At 37.8% G+C, this 14,194-nt stretch overlaps 1 protein-coding gene across 1 annotated transcript in view; it reads right to left on the reverse strand.

Moving 5' to 3' along the window:
- The window catches only part of GRM1 (glutamate metabotropic receptor 1), a 180,529-nt gene that overhangs the window by 37,228 nt on the left and 129,107 nt on the right, over positions 1-14,194 (reverse strand). The window contains exons 4-6 of the mRNA XM_066178895.1: positions 8,589-8,835; positions 2,541-2,709; positions 547-673 (exon numbers count right to left, since the gene is read on the reverse strand). Coding sequence (XP_066034992.1) covers positions 547-673; positions 2,541-2,709; positions 8,589-8,835 — 543 coding nt within the window. The remainder of the gene's footprint in view (positions 1-546; positions 674-2,540; positions 2,710-8,588; positions 8,836-14,194) is intronic.

Below are 14,194 nucleotides of genomic sequence, written 5' to 3' on the forward strand. Positions count from 1 at the left end.
AAAGCATGCAACTCATCCAAAGCACATGGGCAAGTCTAACTTTCCAGACAGCCTTTCTCAGGATTTTGTTGAAACTCTTCTTGCTGGTGGGTGCAGTGAGAATGGTCTTCATACCAAACAAGACTCCAGTAATCAGTTACTGAAGGTCCTGAAATCCCAGATAAAGTGCTGCTAATTGAATGGTAAAATGATCAGAAAAGAGTGTCAAGTCAATATGACAAGAATGCACTGGACTCTTATGATAGTCGCTGCTAAATTGCAGCAAATGCTGCTGAGCTCATTAGTAGTCTTAACAGCTTTATTAATACTTGTTCTAAATGAAGGAAAGAAACAGACTATAACATTCTTTATTGGCAGAAGTGTTGCTGTCTTTTATTGTCTCTGCTGTTGCACTAAGCTGAAAGACAGTCACCCTAAACTGCACTGGAATGTGTGTCCAAATGTGTACCTTTAATATCTCTGCATGCTGCCATCTTATTGTCCAGCACATAGCATTCTCCTTGTGCCCTGTAGAAAAAGAATGTGTTTGGAGGGACACATCCCTACCTGTCAGGTCAGCATTTGGCCACCAGCCGAGCTCACAGGCTTTACACGTGAATTCATCCTGAACAAATTCATTCTCCTTGCAAGCAGTACAAATCCAGCAGCAGCTCACTTCTCCTTTCCTGATCACCTGTAATACAAAATACATCATTGGTTCTGATCCTGTATCTGATAAAAAAGAGGCACACACCACCATCCCCCAGCAAACATATAACACAATACACTGTTAAGCATGACAGGATTCCTGTGTATAGCACATTTCAAACATCTAGAAAAGATGAATCATTATTTTTTTTATCAATCTCTGTATTAAAATTTGTGCTTAGGAGTTCAAAGGTAACCTCTGGGGACAATTTTATTTTGTTTTGGGGAGAGTCGTTCTGAGTTAAAAGTACAAAACAATTTTCCCTCTGGTACAGAGGCATGGTGAATGTCATATTTTCAATCAAACTTGAGGTTTAATCTGTGAGATAGCAGAGGTCAGGACAAGCAGCTCAGTCCATGCTTGATATCTATTGCACAGTAAAAAGCAGTAGACAAAGTCAAAGGTTAGAACAAAGAGTAATTCATGTATATAAATACCTATAATATACATGTACACACAAGCACATTCACATACATTCAAATTTATCTGGAAGTCTTGTTGGGGCTCATTACACAAGCGTAAATAGAAAATAAAAAATGAACAAATTACAAAACATCCTGCTAAAAGGATCTATTGGGTTCTAACAGAAAAAAAATTAGGCAGTGATCAACCTCATGGTTTGAAATAGATCTTCTGGGGGCAAATGTCCCTGAAAACTGTCTTTGCTGTGTGGGCTGCTAAATGTAATGATCCAATGCTGAAAAGATTATTTCCTTGTCTTGATTCTTAGTTTCATTACCCTGAGGCTGAAAGAAAGATTAAGAATATCTCTGACTCCTAGGGCTCCAAGAAAGACTCTGGCCTTGTTTGCCAGGAAGGAGGAATCCAGCCTTTTCTTCCAGATCTTCCTGTCCATCTATATGCAGAGATAAGTACAATAGTGAAATGCAAAATGTTTGTTTTATTGAATACTGGCTTTGTGGGCTTTTTTTGATTCTTAACATTTCCTCGTGCAGTCTGTGGAGAGAGTCCAATAGACTTCAATGAGAGCTGAAGCTGGCATTTTCTATGCATGGTGTTTACATATACACATATACACAAACTGCACAATCTCAAAAACAGGGAAAAGATGTTTTGGAGGGTTGTAAATACCAATAATGTTTCTCCTCCAAGATGTTGGAGTGTGTCACTGTGCCTTTGCCAAATCATCAGCTGCTTATTGCTTAGAGTAGCAATATAGAAATGAAAATCTGCAAATGTGCTTATTAAATGAAAATAGAAAGGAAAGTCTACTCTAAGAAGATTTTGTTGAATGAGCTTCTTGCCGTTTTAAACTTAATTCATCCACACCACTCTGATAGTGGTGAAATATCTTTGCATCATCCAGACGTGACTGGTAGTAAATTATTTGTAGCTTGATGCAAGTGCTACTGTTTGGGGAACACAGAGTGGTTTCATTTGTATTTCCATTTGTCCCATTGTGAACACGAGACACAAATAGGCATGGGGTTTGTTTGGGTTTTTTCAATTTTTCTTTGCAGGTGTGATTGCTGGAAAAAAATACTGGATTCCTGTGGGTCATGATATTTTCAAGATCAGCCCTCAAGTGAATCACAGCCACTGAATGCTGTAGGCAATGAATAAGCTGAAATCTTTCTCACATAAGATGAAATTCAAATTCTGTCACACTAGAAGATTCTGCATCCCTACAAAGGGTAATTTTAGAAAACATGGGCCTGTATACGGTATCATTAAAGAAAGATATTAATCTAGGAGTCTTTCTATAATTTTGGCTTTTCTGAAGGAAAGGAAGTTCTACCCATTGGCTTGAAAAGAACTTGCTTGGGTTTAAGGAGAAACACTGACTGGATATTCATATTTCTATAGCAGACAGTAAGTGTCTGAGGCACACCTTAATCTGTCCCTTCAGGCAAGGCTCGCTGCACACAGATCGGACCATTCCGCTCTTGTTCATCTGGATCCTGTAGTCATCAATGTTGAGCACGCCCTCGTGCCAGGTCCCAATGAGGACATAGTCGTAGCGGTTGGGCTCTATGTACTGTAGGTTCATGATGTCATATCTGCAAGAAAAAAACAATGAGTCACTGTCCTGCAACATAAAGGACAAAAAATTTACCTTGCTGTTCTCCTTCTGTCTCTAAATATTCATATTATCCCTTAATACCAGGGGCCTGGGTTTCACAAAAACTCCAAATCCTTTATGATTTGCAGCGAAATCATAGGAAGGGTCAGCTCTGATTGACACACAATTGCTGGTTGCCTGCCTTGCTTGCATAAAACTGTGGGTAAAATTTGTGTGTCCCTGAAGAACTGCACACCAAGGGCAGTAAACTCTGCTGAAGATGCACATGTAGGCAATGTCTGGATGCTGTTTTCAAATAATTGGTCAAAAGTTCTTTAACCTTCACTTGGTGTCTCCATGCAGGCTGGTTGTAATTTAGCCCTCGCTGGGAGCTCTTAAGCAGAAATGCTCAAACCAACCAAACTGGTTTGCCATAAGTTAGCTGTAAGGTCTAAATTCAACCATTCATATTATGCAGCCCAGTGATTCTGTCAGGAAAAGTTAGCACCTCAGTCACAACATTTACTTCCTCACCCTAGGCAAGTAGGAGAGCACTTCTCAAGAATAAGGTAAGGGAAGCATAAAAAAACTGCTACAGTAACCATCCAGTCTACCCCATTGCCTTCAATATGTTTGACCTGATGTGTGTATATTCCTTATTGGTAATTATTACATTCGTTCTTTTACCCACCGAATGTGGCTTGATTCTTAGTAGGAAATAAGCAAGAATAGAAGAATGAATGTTGGAGTGTGTCCAGAGAGGAAGAACCACAAAAGAGGCTAAACCCACAACCTGGTGGGTTTAACATGAGAAGCGGGGGTGGGGTGGGGGGGGTGTTTCGTTAATAGATGACAAGAGAAAGAGTATTGAGAACAAGGAATCAACATGAGAGCTGAAAATAACAAATCATCTTATATTTTCCAAGCCTGGGATTTACTGTGTTGCTCTTCTGTACTGGATTGTCTTGGGGGCTGGAGGAAAAAATCTTTTGTTTATAGTAGGTGTTGCTAATCTGTACATGCTTTAAGAATGAAAGGTAAGGTAAGCAAAGTATGAGCCATAAACAAAAATTGCAATGGTTGGTTGTGAGCAAAGGGAGATATCCATTTGTTTCTTTTCCATTTCAAAGTTCAAATATGAAAAATTTCAACTCTCTCTGCACTTCACAGAGGGAAGAGGAGCTAGAATTATTCTCTAGGGTAGAGAAGAGTAATTTTCTTAACTAAGTCTTTGGGTTTCTCTAGTAAAAGATGATTTAAAGAAATGCATATTTGCAGCTGTAATTAGACCTCAGTTTTACCAATACGCATGTTCAGATAATGCCAGTGCCACTGCAGAGCTCCACTGAATTACATCTCAAAAGGGACCCCTGCCACTGGGTTCAATGGAGCTCCAAGCAGGAGGCAGCTCCATTGATTGGGAGTTGGCCACTAATCAAGGCTTTGCTTAGGAAAGGGGCAAATTTCAAATTCATTAGCAAACAATTACTTCTCATGTCACAGTTCTTCTAAAGGAAATGCCTAAAATAAGAAATGCTGTTTCCAGGCTTGTGAAGAATCAGGATAACAAGAAGCAGTCAGAGTCAGGCATTTCATAATGGATACTCAACAGACAGGAATAAAGCTCAGCACAAATGTGCATGCCTCTTACTAGCAAGGAAAATGTACTTGGATTTTCATTTAACCCTATATTAGACTGATACAAAGTCAGTTACTCTGGGCTGGAAAATTAATTTAGGAAGGGGAATAAAAGATTACTAAAACCTTACATTCCATTAATGGAATTTTTGAGCCCACACATGGTTTTTCATTTTTACAAAAATACATCACAAGGCACAGAGTGACATTAATGCAATATCAATTAAGAGTTTCTCCTGCGTTCTTGTAATACTATTCCCTTTCCTGTAGGTTACCTGTCAAAGAATAAAGTATGTAGATTAAAAGCTCTTACACTGTGTTGCATTATGACAAGTTGTAGTACAATGTTTGTAGCTTTGATATGCAGCTTGAATTTAAAGTGGAAAAATGTGTTCTTAGCAAATACACTTGGTGTACAGAGATGTGCTTAAGTTCTTTATCCTTTCCTTCTTTTCCTCAATGAAAAATCTGTTATTTCAGCAAAGACAAATTCAGTGCTGGAATAACTCCTCCCATCCCTTTGCTCACGTATGTACAGCTTTAACCATTTTGGGCTGTGTCTATGCTAAAAATTATGACCCCAAAAGAAGTGGGTTTGACAAGAGTTGTGAAGCTCTCAGAGACTGAGACTTCTTGGAGGCAGGTGTATTTCACACACATGGCAGCATTTAAAGAAGCTGTTTAAACATTCAGCAGGTAAGAAAATAATTGCTGCTTTTAATATAAGAGCAAGCTCTCTGGTATATTGGGAAATTATGTGACCCAACTTGTGTCATATGAACAAGTTGCTCGTAAGGCAAGCCAGAATATAAATCAGCTGGTAACAGGCACACTCTTACTCTCCAGTTAATCTGAGATAGCTGAAGTTACCTTTTTCCATAGTCATAATACCAGACTGGCACTGATGTTTGCTATCCTGGAAGACAGGATGGAAAAGAGCAATGCCAAGCAATGCCAGGATGTAAATGGATGAAATAACCACCCATGAATCCAAACTCCAAAACAAAAACACGTATTTGAAAAAAATAAAATTGTTTACATGAAAGTTTGAAGGCTTTGCATAAGGCAAAATTTGATTATTTACTCAAAGGATTATAGTAGGTAGTGTTGTCATGACTGAAACCTAAACAACTATTGGAAATTTTGAACTAAATAGACTTAGATTGTTCCAAGTCCAAGTTTAGTTAAGATTAAATGTTAGGTGAAATTTTTCTCTTAGTTTGTGAACCTAACCATTTCTCCACATATCAAAGGTTCATTGTAGGGGCTGAAAGCTCTCCTGCCTGTTGTCACAAAGCATTTTATGGTCAGAGGTCTATGCAAATTGTTTGTTCTAGAGAGGTAAGGTTCTTCATAACAACCACAAGATAGAAGGAGGCAATTACCCAGAATAGATCAGAGTTAAAAAATATCTCTGTATCCCAGAGAAGGATGTTGTGTTGACTATTGTATCCTTCACACCTTCTCCACCTATTTCTGGAAATTTGAGTGATATGATTTCTACAGACAAAGGAAATGGGAGCTACTCAATGAAAGTAAAAAGTGCAGCAAATTTAGCAGCATGTTCTTAATGACAGTATAGCGAGTACATAGAGCTGAGTTTCCAGAGCTGCATCCATGTCATTTTTTCCCAGAGGCAGTGCAGTCAGCTAAATGACTGCATTTGTGCCCTTCGAATTAAAGTTTACTTCATATTTCCGTGTAAGAGATATTCAAAGAAAAGACTCTTCACAGAAGAAATACACCTTTGGCTGTATGATTTGTGTTTTCCCATCTCATTTTGACAAAATCTTGAAACCATGAATTGAGCCTGAGACAGAAAAAATGTTGTATCTGAACAAATGGCTAAGGTTTCATGAAGCTGTATGTGTTTCAAAACAGGAGATTATGGTAGTGCCAGACAAACATAACTGCAGGCAACTCTATCTGTTCTAGTCATGATGATCACAATTAGGAGTTTGTGGGAGTGAATTACTCAAAGAACCTCACAGATTTTGAAAATTATGAGAAAGGTTGCTGTCTTCTAAGAAGAGATATTATTCCACTATGTGGAGTTGATTTGTACACATGATTTGAGGACAAGATATCTAAAAAATTTTTTCGCATTTATGTGACATTCTTGCACTTGCATAGAAAAGCCAAAAAAAGAGGAAATTTCATAGCAGGCTGACTTTGCTATATTTAGGTGTTGTATGTGGTGTTTATCTTTCCATTTTGCTGAGGCACAAAAACTCTTCTGGGTATTGACACAGTGCTATGGTCTGTTCACTGATCCATGAAGAGACTTTCCACATGAAGCTGTGGGAACACTACAGACAGTCTGAAGGTGCAGATGGTCCTGTTAAACTACTGCTGCCATACAAGGATCTGACAGAATGTGCAGATCACATTTCATATACACATAGCCATTCTCTGATACTATACTGCCCATGTCATAAATGCCACAGATTGATCCAAGGATTACAGAATGAATAACAAAAAGGTTAATTGAATTTCCTTGCCCAAACTTGCTTCCAACTGTGAAACTATAAGCAAGGAACAATAACAAAAAACCAGCCTACCTAAAATAACCTATCAAATTCTAAGTAGGCTAGGGAATCAAGAAAAATGAACCTTGCTATAGACCAAAATGATGGATGGAATAGATTCTATAATTCTGGTATATTCAGAGAAATATCCTGATACAAACTCTCTTATGTTTTGAATTCAGCAACTGTTCAATCGAATTCTATACTTGATACTGATGAGAGTTGTGGAAATGCTCTTGGGTGGCAAAGTAATAAATAAGCATTAGGCTAAAATTGGAAAATTACATCTGAACATCAAACCAAATAGCTAACAGACGGAAAAATGCAGCATATACAAAGCTGGAGTAATGCTTTTATGGACACAAATAGAGTGCAAAAAGCATAAAGCTACACTAAGCAGTAATTTCTCTGTATTATCTAATTTATATGTGCAAAGACTTGATTTATGCATTTGTGTCAATAAGTATGTGTTCAAATGTAAGGGAATTGCTTGCTTCTGCTTTCAAAGCCTAACCTAACTGACCTGTATCTTTGACAAAAAAAATTCTGAAGTCAACAATCAACAAGACTAGCTTTTTGTTATTAATTAAATGTAACAAACTGTTTAAATATGACGACAGAAAAAACATAATATAGAAAATGGTAAAACATTGGCCAGTTTTACTAAAACACCTAGCAATAGACATAAGAGTTGCTTTAAGACCACTGTGTCTTTTGAATACTCTTTGGAGGCATGAAAAGACATGAGAACTCGTGTTTGCTCCAGAGCCCTCCCTTTGTGTGGTTTTGGCACTCAGATGCACTTATGCAATAAGCCCAAAGATGGAGTGAGAGAGCCTTTTATAACACTTTAACAGCTCAGTAGGAAAACAAACTTCAGTGAAACAATCCCTGGGTAGGTTTCAATTAATAATGGATTTTGTACTTCAGCAGCTGAATAAAATGTATTTATAAAAAAGAAAACAAACAAACAAAAAAACCCCATGTGTTAGAACCCAGAAAACTAAATGAAAGGAAAGATCTCTGTAGTTTGCTCCCATAAGTGAAACAAAGATGACATCCAAATCCACACAAATGCTGCCTTACCCACCGCTTGGGTACATCCTGCGTCTACTGGTGGAGGCTAAATAATAGCAGCTACCACAGCTGGGACCAGACCCCAAATGAATGAAACACAGAAACTTCTTTCAAAAAAACCCTATTATTTGTCCTGCTCTACACTGACCTATCTTTAAATTCTGGGACTGGAATTTGGAGTGAAACAAATTAAGGAGATCATAAAGGAGCTTAGCAATCAACACTGAATAGTCTCTGGCAAGGTTGCAGCAGAGCTCCAGTTGGAAAATGATCAGCTCTACAGCCCTTTATTCAAAACCACATCAGGTAAATGCTTCATTAAATTCCAATCATTTGTATTAGGGTTTATGCATACTAAAACCCTGGTGCTGAGACCCAATAGTATCTTGCACACCAGAAGTTTGTGAGTTATGAGGTTTTTCATCTCCTGCAGCACTAGAAATTGATAGGCTCTACTGTAGCTCCTGTCCCAATATAAGATACCATGTGATACCAGTGTTATTCCTGGCTGTTGGAAAGACTGCTCCATGCTTTATGTTTTAGAATAAAAGCCAAAGAAAGCTACACCACCAAACACAGTAACATTCCCCCTTCCCACCCTCCAGTTTAATTGGTTGAGATGAAACCTCTTTACCTTCCAGGGGCATCTCCCTTTTCATCAAACCAAACTTCTTCTCCAGAAACACCAATGAATGAGGATTTGAGGAGGAACTCCAAGAGCTTGCTGCCATCAATTGGCTTCATAGCATCACACAGTCCAACATGTCCGGGGCAAAGGGAATGATGCATATTTTGCAGCCCATAAGCCATGGCGTATATTGCATTGATGACAAATCCCATTTTACTGTCCTGCACATAATTTTCTTCTAAGCTCTCATTGCCTACAATAGTAAGAAAAATGTGTTATTATAAAGAAAGATGAAATTACATGAAAATGTGAAAAAGTAATGATATATAAAAAGGGATTTCCTTCTTCCTCTTAAAAAGCTTTAGAGGCATAAACAAGGTACCAGTCAATGATTTCAAATAAATAATTAAATAAAACACTTGCTCACCACCACCGTAGAAATCTTGAATTCATTAAAAGTGAATTACTTCATGAGAAAGCACCTGTTTAATGAAGTTGTCATCTTTTGTTTGATGTTTTTTGAATTTTTCCTTGTGATTCCACAGCATTATTTATTTTAGAGAAGATTAATCAAGAGGATAGATTTCCACTGGAACAATTTTTGTAAGTGATTACCTTGAAAATTTGACTTTTTGTTATATTTGAAGATTTATTTTTTTAATATCATGTTTTTGCAGGTCAAGTTAGCAATGTCCTTTTCAATGTTAATAACTAAACAACGTAAATCAGGATCATTTCTTGAGGTATCAGAAAAAGCAATTTTAGTTAAAAGTGGTAGTAGATATGCCAGTATGGTTTTGCTACAGAAAGTCAGCCAAAGTTTGTGACGCTGAGTTTTTGTGTAGCTGCAGCCTGAGCAGACATGGAAGTCTCCTTCCTCTGATCAGAAACAACGTGGCAGCAGAGGTTTTCTCCACACATGGGTTTTCCCTCTGATCTGCGGCTGGGCTGGCACTGTCAGAGGGTGCTGGTTTTCGGCTGCACTTCACATCAGACCCGGCTGGGTCCGGGGCAGCTCTCTGCTTGCCTTCTGCCAGCTGAGCTGCTGCAGAACACTGCCAGCGCCGACCCCAAGGCACTGCAGACCTGTGCTGCAGAGGCAGGTGGAAGTAGAAAACCTCCTTGTTTTGTTTCTTTCCCCTTGAGTCATTCAATCACAATATGCTCCAAACTGCAAGTTGCTTTTATCTGCAGGCCTCCCACGTTACTCGATGCTTAACAGGCAATTGCAATCCAGCCTCTGGTATTTTGTCTCAGTAACACCTTGTGTACACCAGGGAAGTAGGATGTGTGAGAGACGAGGTGTTAACTGCCACTTCTCGAATCCAGGTTGGACAAGACATTTGTCATTTTAATATATTGAAACGAGGTAAAAATCTGCAAGTTCACCAAAATTTTCAAGTTAAAGAATAGTTCCTTACCCTAATGTAGCTATGATATGGTTTTCAAATCAAATCATGATGACTGTTGTTACATATAGCATTGAGAAAGGCTCTGATTTGTTAGGTCTTCTGATTTTGTTTGCCCTAAATCTCAAACATTTCAGCTGAGAATTCATTAGGACAGCAGAGATCCCAAATGCAGGGATGTCTGTCTTACTTTCCCCGACTTGCATTGCAGCTGGGCAAGAAAATTTTGCCTCAGTAACTATTTTCCAGACGAGCTTAACATAGCAAACAGATATGATGGTGAATTTAAAAAGCTTTGTGAATATAGCATAATCTGACTGAATGAGTTCATGTGCTCCTCACTACCATACATTCACCTCCAGCACCATCAAGCAAGGAACAGCTTGAAAGAAAGCAGAAAAAAATTCTTTCCTGAGGCAACGTATCTGCCACTTTCTTTGTGAGAGAAGGTTCACAGCTCCCATTCAAATCACATGAAACAAACACCATTCAGATTCATGTTGAGAAACACAGAAAGAATAAAAACCATGTATGCAAGATGACAGAACATTCACCCAGGGAAACAGAGAGCATTCCAGTGCACGTGCACCCTCACTTATGTACAGCATATCCTAGACATCCATATGCCTGTATATGCTAATATATAGCCTCAATAAAGTATCTGTCGGTGTGTTTGATTAGCTGATTAGTCCCATAGGATTAGCACACTCTGAATTTATCACTGATTCTGCTTTCCTGTAGCTAGAAAATGTAATTGTTCTCAGTCCCTAAATGAATGAGAGACAGAAAGAACCTGGGTTTGGCAGGACCAGCAGTCCTCTTGTGAAGCTTCTAAGCAGCGGGTTGTGGAAGAGATCACAGAAACCACATAGTGACCAGAACTCACTATCTAGCCTTTTCTACATGAAAGTTTACCTCAGATCTTCCTCAATTTTTTAATTAGTTAAGAAACGGAGCATAAACATAAGGATAGTATCCATGTGTTTCCTGAGGCAAACCTTCATGTGGATGATGGAGGTAGAAAACATAATGTAACAGGACTTGCCAATGTTTAAAAAGAGGTCATTTCCCTTAAGTATGTATTCACTCACCAAAGTGTGTTTTGGATAATCATATTTCAATATAATATGCATACTTCTAAAGAGAATAAATATTTGATGGTTGAAGGATTTGCTTTTGACTATTTTGGAATGAACACCTAAATTAAGGTTGCAAGCAGATAGTCCCACACTGCAGAGGTGACTGCCCTAATGTCACCTATAGAAATAATTGCATTGTAGTAGGAAAGCAACATGTGAATTGTCTGAACGAATTGTCTCCAGATCAGTAATAAAAAACTCCTTATATGTAAATAAGATATTTTCCAGTAAATCCAGAATGAGCAGTCTAGCTTTCCTTGAACTTAACTTCCCAGAGTCAAAATCCACTCTATTTCATTTTCATAAGTTGTCGATACACTTATGCATTTGAATTTGTAAAATTCACTTAAGACAATCAGTAAGAAATGCGTGGGTTTTTAAAACAAAAGATATCATATAATTTTGTTCAGCCAGAGAAAGAACAATGTTCAATTTCATTTTCATAGGGCAAGTTTTTAACAAATGCAGAAGTATTACTATATTTGTCACGGGTCATCTCTATAAAGTTGTATTTTTCCTCAGTAAGTCCTTGAAATGTAACAAAGAACAAAGCAGAACTCTCAACAGTGAAACTTTTCTTTTTACCTTTTTCTCAGCCTTTGGAAGAAAATATCATTGATCTACAAACACTAATAGAAAAATATTTTGTTAGTTTTCTTCCTTTTTCTCTTTTAAAGTTTTGGAGACCTTAGCTTTCACTAAGCAAAAAACCCTCTGTATGTCTTAAGTCATGTGAATAATGGATTAATTGAAATCACTCAAATTAGACTATCAATTTTTGGATGACCTTGAAGAATTCAGGTGTCCTAAATATCATACTTGCTTAATTTTCTATTGGCTGTAATGCAGATCTTCCTTTAATAATTTTAGTTTTAAACAATTTTAGTTCTCAGTAGTCTGGGTCAATTTTTTTATCACAGTTTTGATTTTAGTCTCTGTTTCTGTCGGTAGGACAAGGAGGACAAGGGCATGTACACACAAACACTACTAACCATAAAGGAAAAGAAAAAAACCACAACAAACGAAACCCAACAAAAAAGGCAAACACTACATCCTGGCTGCACACAACTGAAAAATGCTTCCAATAGGGCTAGAAGTGATACTGAAGTACAGAAGGAAGGAAGATAAAAGAGTCCAAATTTTCATGAAACTCAATGTTAATCTTTCCATTTACTATAATGCACCTCACAGCTAATACTAGCTTCAGCTAGGTCCTTAGAAGGATGTGACTGTGAAGCAGCCATTAATTTAGTTTAGTGCTTTTGTTGTGAAGTCAGTGTGGAGTTAACAGTGCTCTTGAGAACAGAGAGTGTATTTTGCAAATCCCACTTGACAAACTGAAATGAAGAAAAAATCTGCTATTGGAATTATGGCAAGACAAGAGTTAACTGTCATGTAAAAGTGAAGATAGGAGATGTCTCTTCATATTCAATATAAAACTCAGCACCAAGTATTACTCGTTTGCAGTCCTCAGAAAGGTTAGGGCAGGAGAGGATTTGTGATGGAAATAAATGTAAAACATTTTGGTTGGGGAATCTGATGAATACCTAGCCAGTTGGCAAATTTTGAGCAAACACACATATTTGATAAAGAACACAGTCTGTTCATAGATGACTCTTGATTAGCTTAAAAAGCCAAAATCTGTTCAGCAAAATTGTTATAAAGGATAATATTTCATCTGGAATAGGCAGACAGTTTTATGATGTGCTATGGTCATCTGCTGAATATTTAGGGTGAAATAAAAAGTTACCAGCTGTCATGAAAACTATTTTCATTTCTGGTGGTCCTGACAGAGGTATGAAGGTATTAAAAATTGTATATACTGCTTTCTCATTTTGCAGTGGTCCTTTCCAGGACTGCCATACTTCATGGGAAGGCCAAATGAGATTTTAGCTTTGTTCTAAGTTACAACACGGGTGATGACTGTATTCAATACGAGTGCTAATTTATAGAAAAAAAAAAATCTGGAAGGACAATTGGGGCAAAATTTCATTGGGAAAATGAAAAAAATGAAATGAAATATAATAAATCTCCCATGCTTGGGTTGCATATGCCAAGGAGTAAAGAGGGCTCCCCCCTCAAAAATGTCAGGTATGAACTGTTAGAGCAGTACCCAGGCTCATAGCAAATGTCCATAGGCATTGGACAAATGGTGGAGGCAGGTTCCTCATGCTCTCTTCAGTCCCTCTTCCAGTGTTTACCACAGGGTGGCCAAACACTGGAAGAGGCTTCCCACAGAGGTGGCCAATGCTTCAAGCCTGTCAGCAGCTGGAACCATTTGAACAAAGCCCCTTACAATCTGCTTTTACTCTGGTCAGGCCCAACAGAACTGGAATTAAAAAAACACCAATGAAACAAAAGAATCCCCAGTGGCTCTGAGAATCTGCTCATCTTCCTCTGTGCAGGTTTGTGTAGAGAAGTGCTAAGTGTCATAGCATGTCCTTGGAAAACACTGGAAGTCACATATCTTATACTGCCTCATGCTAGAGAAGACCTGACACACTTCAACCACAACAAATTCGTGTCATGGGATCTTGCAAGGAGCAGGGCAGAAGGTCAGCATTTTTTTTTAACTGACCAGTCATTTTAAATCTGGGATCCTAAAGGTAAGAATGAAAGATTATTCTGGAAACTAAATGACATATTAATGGTGATGAACAAAGTTATTTAATAGTGATTTTTAAAAAAATTTAGGATATTTGGCTACTCAGAAAAGTTGGAACAGCTTTAGTTAGATGCTTAAATATTTAATTAAGGTGTTATCTTTGTACACATAGGAGAGAAAATGTAACCAAATCTACATTTCTGTTTTGTCACCAGTTCCTTGAAAATTTTTGATTTTTAATTTTATTTAGAACTATAGAATAATTTAGGTTTAGAAAGGATTTTAAGATCATTGAGTCCAACCTTAACCTGACAGTCCCAAGTCTACCACAAAACCCTTTAATATCTTTTATGACAGTAGTCAGATTGTATTCTAGTTGGGTTTTGGCCCTTCTAATTTTCTCCCTACACAGCCTCATGAAATCCTTGTAAGTCCTTCTGAGTTGGTTGCCCCTTCACT

This window comes from Chamaea fasciata, unplaced genomic scaffold (genome assembly GCF_029207755.1).
Source record: "Chamaea fasciata isolate MVZ Bird 193981 ecotype frontalis unplaced genomic scaffold, bChaFas1.0.hap1 SCAF_3, whole genome shotgun sequence".
Classification (NCBI taxonomy): Eukaryota; Metazoa; Chordata; class Aves; order Passeriformes; family Sylviidae; genus Chamaea; species Chamaea fasciata.